The sequence below is a fragment of the Mytilus californianus genome, unplaced genomic scaffold (assembly GCF_021869535.1).
Source record: "Mytilus californianus isolate M0D057914Y unplaced genomic scaffold, xbMytCali1.0.p SCAF_2, whole genome shotgun sequence".
In the NCBI taxonomy this organism is placed as follows: Eukaryota; Metazoa; Mollusca; class Bivalvia; order Mytilida; family Mytilidae; genus Mytilus; species Mytilus californianus.
Genome location: NW_026262668.1, coordinates 127,077,747 through 127,085,387, shown reverse-complemented (window position 1 = coordinate 127,085,387; position 7,641 = coordinate 127,077,747). Strand labels below are relative to the sequence as shown.

General features: G+C 31.1%; 1 protein-coding gene across 1 annotated transcript in view; it reads left to right on the top strand.

Annotated features, from left to right (window-relative positions):
• The first annotated feature begins 824 nt into the window (after window positions 1–824).
• Window positions 825–7,641, top strand: part of LOC127730942 (uncharacterized) — a 97,021-nt gene continuing 90,204 nt past the window's right edge. The window contains exons 1-3 of the mRNA XM_052239570.1: window positions 825–913; window positions 3,258–3,390; window positions 5,693–5,886. Of these exons, the coding sequence (XP_052095530.1) occupies window positions 867–913; window positions 3,258–3,390; window positions 5,693–5,886 (374 nt within the window). The 5' untranslated portion in view covers window positions 825–866. The remainder of the gene's footprint in view (window positions 914–3,257; window positions 3,391–5,692; window positions 5,887–7,641) is intronic.

Below are 7,641 nucleotides of genomic sequence, written 5' to 3'. Positions count from 1 at the left end.
AGATTGTCTTTTTCTGAATTTTATGCCGATAGGAAAGACATATCTCTTTGTCAACAGTTTATTGTATATTGCATTCATTTGAGGCAATTGAGCAAAGCAGTCTGTTGTTCATATTTATAAATTAAAAAAAGAAAGAAAATGAAAGAAAGAAAATATTAAGACGTGCAATTGTTTACCTTTTCCTTACAATGGAGATTAAGAAGATATTAAATTTTTTTTTGAAAAACAACCCCTTTTAATGTTAACCTTACGTCAATCCGTCTTAATTGCCTATATGTGGCTTAATGAATTTGGCAGTATAAATATGTACATTTTAGTTGTTCAACTATTATGAAAATTTTAAAGTTATTGCAGAGAAAATACAATGGAATATGAGGCAACAAGCTGGACACAATACTTTTTGTTTTTTTCTATTAGTAAGGCCAAACGATACAGTAGCAAGGGCAGATAATAAAGCATCAAAATTTGCTGCATTGTTTTGGTAACATTGCTAATGATATCGTCAAATGGGTTAGACTCTTTTAGCTAACTTTATATCAGGAAAACTAACAGTTCAAACTTTGGAGATTCTTAAAAAAAAATCTCCTTCTAAACTGCATTGCACAACATATCTCAAAGTCATTAGATGGTCACAACTAATTAAATAAGTAGGTGTGTTTTTATATGCATCAATGAGACAGCAACCTAACAACATATTTATTCACTGATACCCTCTCCTACATTGATTTTAATGTTTTGATACTGTTTTATACATAATTGTAGATAACCCTTTTTAATCTTTAAAGCAAATAGTATTTATTCATTATATGATTATATTGTTGTAGGGAAGGAATATAAACATAAAAGACATATAAATATAGAAAACAATGAAAGCTGCATATAGGAAGGAAAACATGTCATCTACATCAAAAAGGTCAGTAATATACAGTCTGCATGGGAGATAATCTATACTTAAAGGTTAGAAATATACAGTCTGAATGGTAGATAATCTATACTTAATGCTCAGTAATATACAGTCTGCATGGTAGGTAATCTATACTTAATGGTCAGTAATATACGGTCTGAATGGTAGGTAATCTATACTTAAAGGTTAGAAATACAGTCTGCATGGTAGGTAATATATACTTAAAGGTTAGTAATATACGGTCTGAATGGTAGGTAATCTATACTTAAAGGTCAGAAATATACAGTCTGCATGGGAGGTAATCTGTACTTAATGGTCAGTAATATACGGTCTGCATGGGACATAATCTATACTTAAAGGTTAGAAATATACAGTCTGCATGGTAGATAATCTATACTTAAAGGTCAGTAATATACGGTCTGAATGGTAGGTAATCTATACTTAAAGGTTGGAAATATACAGTCTGCATGGGAGGTAATCTATACTTAAAGGTTAGAAATATACGGTCTGAATGGGAGGTAATCTATACTTAATGGTCAGTAATATACAGTCTGCATGGGAGGTAATCTATACTTAATGGTCAGTAATATATGGTCTGCATGGGACATTATCTATACTTAGAGGTTAGAAATATACAGTCTGCATGGGAGGTAATCTATACTTAAAGGTTAGTAATATACAGTCTGAATGGTAGATAATCTATACTTAAAGGTCAGAAATATACAGTCTGCATGGGAGGTAATCTATACTTAAAGGTTAGAAATATACAGTCTGCATGGGAGGTAATCTATACTTAAAGGTTAGAAATATACAGTCTGCATGGGATGTAATATATACTTAAAGGTTAGAAATATACAGTCTGCATGGGAGGTAATCTATACTTAAAGGTTAGAAATATACAGTCTGCATGGGAGGTAATCTATACTTAAAGGTCAGAAATATACAGTCTGTATGAGAGGTAATCTATACTTAAAGGTTAGAAATATACAGTCTGTATGGGAGGTGATCTATACTTAAAGGTTAGAAATATACAGTCTGCATGGGAGGTAATCTATACTTAAAGGTCAGAAATATACAGTCTGTATGAGAGGTAAACTATACTTAAAGGTTAGAAATATACAGTGCATGGGAGGTAGTATATACTTGAAGGTCAGTAATATACAGTCTGTATGAGAGGTAATCTATACTTAAAGGTCAGAAATATACAGTCTGCATGGGAGGTGATCTATACTTAAAGGTTAGAAATATACAGTCTGCATGGGAGGTAATCTATACTTAAAGGTTAGAAATATACAGTCTGTATGAGAGGTAATCTATACTTAAAGGTCAGAAATATACAGTCTGCATGGGAGGTAATCTATACTTGAAGGTTAGAAATATACAGTCTGTATGAGAGGTAATCTATACTTAAAGGTCAGAAATATACAGTCTGCATGGGAGGTAATCTATACTTAAAGGTTAGAAATATACAGTCTGCATGGGAGGTAATCTATACTTGAAGGTTAGAAATATACAGTCTTTTAGAGAGGTAATCTATACTTAAAGGTCAGAAATATACAGTCTGCATGGGAGGTAATCTATACTCAAAGGTTAGAAATATACGGTCTGCATGAGAGTAATCCTAACTTTAAAAAAAAGTTTGAGGATACCAAGGGATTCAAACTTAAATCTATTAACACCATGACCAAGAGAAAAACAAATGAAATGTCAAACAACAGACCTCAGAAAACTAGAGATCTAACAACACATCCCCAACAAAATCCATGTATGACCTCAGATGCCCTCAAAGGTCAGAAATTCCTGCTCTACTAGTGACACTGTGACAAAGCATTGTTATGTCAAAATTTGACAAGTCATTAATGTGGGAAAAGGCATGATATACAGTGACTTGTAGATGTAACTTATCTTACCCTATGACATAACCAAATTCATAAAATATTTTTATAGATGTAAATCTCTAAGCCTGAAACATGACCAAATATTTAAGTTTTAAATGAAAACACAGGCACAGTTTTTTAACAAATGATAGACAAGGGGGTTCCTGATGGGAAACAACTAAGTCATTAAAAAACTATATATAATTTACACAACTGAAAACTTAATAAATTTTCACATCTTACTTTATTTCTGTATGCATGATCCATTAGTATAAAATTTTTATGCTTTTTTTCTTTGTAAAATAAAAAAAAATTGCCAAAAGAAGCTAATTTTGATTTAAAAAAAAATAAATAAAAATGCAAAATATGGTAAATGTCACATACTAAAGAATAATAACATGCTTTGATTTAATAATCTTTGGTCTGATGTTCAACACCACTAAAAAGAAATCACTTATTTTGTGTTATAATTGTAGTCATATCCCCAGACCACAGCTATCAGGGAAGAAAATGAAGGCCAGACCAGCACCAGACTTCAGCAAGTTACACAAGAAATGGGAGGAACAACTACAGAATGGATTGAGTTGCAAGAAAAAACCAACAACAATTGTAAGATATTGATATGATAAATAGTTATACTATAAGTCGTCAATGCACATTAATTTGTTATACTATCTAGGTCGTCATACCACATTAATTACGTAGTTGAAATTTACCGAAATCTTGCAGATAACTATACATACCTCATTTATATAAATGTTCTCATACAATGACTTATAAAAAAAGGACTAGGGAGGCAGGATATTTAGTTATTGTATTATAATGTTGATATTGACCAGTATGTTTTTAACTCTGTATGTATTCATAAGATACCAAGGAGTGATAAAAAAAAATCACAATCGAAGTAAAGGCAACACATTTGCAATATGAAAAGGACAAAAATAACTATTCAATAAAATATTTCTCAGAAAACTAATTACAGAACAACACAAATTATATAGATATAGAAGAAATTATATATATATGAAAAGAAAATCAAAATTGCGTCCATGTTTTTAAAATTTAAATAACAACTTTAAAATAAAAAAATATATTGATATTTGATTTATAAATTTACCTAACATAATAGATATCGTTTATTACATATATGTTATATTGCTTAATCAAAAGTGCATTCTAACTGATGATTTATTCAACAATTCATAGTTACATTTATAAAATTGATATCAACTACTAGTTTGCTCATGCAATAATTAATTTTAATTTGATATTGCAAAACAAACAACAATTGCATTGTTTATTCAAGAACATTAAAAATATAAAAATAATGTGGGACAATCAGAACTTTTCATGTGGGACAATCAGAACTCTAAAATTTTGAAAAGTGGGACAATCGGGAATAAACCTTCTATTGCACCAATCTTTTACAGTTGTGTCATCTGTAAGTTTTACGATAATCAAATCATGTTCACTTCTGTTTACATTTTGACATTATGCAAATTTTTAAGTTCACTGGAAGTCTAAACTGCCTACAAACAGAGGTAAAAACCTTTAGTTTTCTGAATGTGTTCGAGTTATCGCTCTTAGACTTGTTTGAAAGCAGTAAAATTTGATCAACACAAATTTTTTACACATTTATTTATTTTGGTTTAGAGATAAATACAAGCTAGCGACAGGTTTTTGGGCTGAAGCAAAAGTGTTTGAGAACCAGAAAGTTTATAAAAATGGCCTATCAATGACTATTCATTTGAAAAACTCAGTCGTGTCAAAAACTTGGATGAGTCAAAGTAATTTCTCTATCCCTGTAAAATTCGTTAATTACAATAATTAAAAGGATTATTAAAGACATTTCTGACAAATTTAAATAATTGAATTCAAAGCAGACGACCCTCTTCAGTGTCTTGCAAGACTTACTTCATTCCGCGGGTGATTCCTTTATTTATAGTAACTGACCTTTGTAAATATTTGTGTATTGATTTTATTTGTGAATGTTTTGTATCTGTACTTTTGTGTTTAATTGTTATGATGGACTAAAATGATATGGAACTTAAATACACAATCATAAATTGTCATAAAAAAAGGCACACTGTTCAAACATATAGTTTACACAAATCTCATACCGTATTTAATGCATTCCAAATTTATGACTACACACTTGACCATGGATGAATCGAATGCTTTGGTCCAGTCCATTCAACTGCGACTATCGTTTCAAAATTTAAGGCTAACATTGTATTTTTAAAATGAAAAAAAAAAATGTTTAATATGTTTTATCCATGAAATGGAATGTTAAAATCTGTTTCTTTAACAAATAACAAATAATGATATGAAAACTTCAGTTTTTGAAAGTTTTACAAAATTCCTGGAATACTGTAAATCAACAAATTTTTGTGACTTGGGCAAGTAAAATTTTACCGTGGATATAAATGGTTGTGTATTTTACAAAAGGATAGGATCTTCTCTTATAAGAATACATTAACATAGTTAGGAAATGGTGAAAATAAATCGTTGCAAAGTTGGCAAGAATGGGCCAGATAAAAGTATCCACAAAATAATTTGGCTTACACTTACCGTATTTGGCATATTTAAGCCAATGTCACTGAAAGTTCACTAAAGATTAAAACAACAGATTGTACCCTTGGCAAATCTTAAGTTGATATTTTATGACATTTTATTGTTTATTAACTACTGTATCAAACTAGATAGATATAGGGTTTAATAGGATTGACTACTCAATAATAAGTTAGCAATCTTTCAGTCAAAAGTTGTATGCCTTTCATCCCAGTTGACCACTTTGAAGAACCTACCTATTTATTGTTAATTGGTTCTTGTCTTAAATATTCTTGAGATATTTTCCAATTGCCTTAAACCAAGCAGCCATTAATTAATTCCTTCATTTCTGTTATTTAAGGTAAAGCCATTTGATGTCACTAAACCAGGAACAAAGTTCACAGTTCAGAATAAAGTCACTGTCCTGAATGATGCTGATGACTTTGAATTGGACTTTGAAGCAGACCAGAAAGCCTTAGACACCATTCTCCACAACAAAGGTCTAAGTGAGAGAAAGGTTGCTGGCAGAACTACTTTGGATGTGATGTCCATGAGGTAAAGAAACAAATCATAAGTAAAAGACATTAACCAGCAATAAATTCAGTGATGTCCATGAGGTAACATATCAAATCAAAAGTAGAAGACATTAACCAGCAATTACTTCAGTGATGTCCATGGGGTAACGAAACAAATCAAAAGTAAAAGACATTAACCAGCATTTACTTCAGGTCAAGAAACAGTAAATGAGTGATGTCACAAATTTTAATAAAGTTTTGCAATTAGTGTAAAGAAAATTTTTGAAATAGATGTAAATTTATATAAAATTGGTAGAAAGCACCATCAGATTATCTTCAAATTCAGTTCTTAAAAATTATTAGTTGTGTCCTAACAACTTTCTGTTTTATAGGAATGAAACGATTTTTATGCCCTTCCTATGCTAGAAGGGGATATGGTTTCTGGTCAGTGCATTCATCTGTCGGTCCAATATCAGGTTAATTTTTTTTGGTTAGGCTCTTTAACTATGAAACTTAGAGCACATGTTGATCAATCATTATGATGTGAATTTTTAGATTTATTTGGCTGATTACCCTTTTTTACCCCAGTCAGTGTACAACATGGACATGTGATACTATGAAATCAGTACATGCTCAGTAAGTATTGTTTTAAGGTGGTTTACCGTCCCTCTATGTGTCTGTCCGTCCCGTCTTGATAGTGCTCTCACATGTACACTTCTGGCCAGATTTTTATGAAATTTATATCATAGGTTTATATCAGCAATGTCGTGGACAAATTAGAAAATCACTGCCAATCAATTATTTTTAAAAGAGTTATGCCCCTTGGAAACATTAATTGTATGGAAAATTGCATCGTTAGCGCTCTCATTTGTACAATTCTTGCCAGAGTTTTATGAAACTTATATCATAGGTTAATATCAGCAATGTCTTGGACAAGTTCGAAGATCAGTGCCGATCTATTATTTTTAAGAGTTATGCCCTTTGGAAACATTAATTAAATGGAAAATTGCATTGTTAGCGCTCTCATGTGTACAATTCCTGCCAGAATTTTATGTAACTTATATCATAGGTTTATATCAGCAATGTGTTAGACGAGTTCGAAAATCAGTGTTGATCAATTATTTTTAAAAGAGTTATGTCCCTTGGAAATATTGATATATATTGAAAATTGCATAGTTAGCGCAATGTCTTGGACACTTTTGAAAATAAGTGCTGATCAAATATTTTTAACGAGTTATGCCCCTTGTAATATTAATTATATCAAAAATTGCATTGTATTTGCTCTGAAGCGTTCATTTCTCTAAGATATTTATAAAAGGTTTTAAAGAACAAAAAAAAAGTGTACTTTTTTTAGTTATTGCCCTTGTGCCGTGGATAGACAAAATATGTGCAATGCAGGGGACATTGGAACTCTGTTCTTTTATTATGTTTTCATGATTCACTGACATGACAATTTGATAGTGCAAGTGGGGCTTTCTTGTTTGGTAACTGGCTTAATTTTTCTTTTTGATTGGTAGTTAAATTTGGAATTCCATCAACTATTTGTTGAAAGGTTTATGTTTTTCAAACTATGTCTGAAATATTATACCCATACTTTAAAAAAGTGGGGGTATACTGTTTTACCTCTGTCTGTCCATCCATCCGTCAGTCCGTCCGTCCCATGAATATTTTTCGTCGCATCTTTCTCAGGAACTACAATACAAGGATTTCTGAAATTTGGTTTCAGGGTTTATATAAGTCAGCTATACCGTGTGATGCGTTTTCAGATTCAACACTCAACAACTTCCTGTTAACC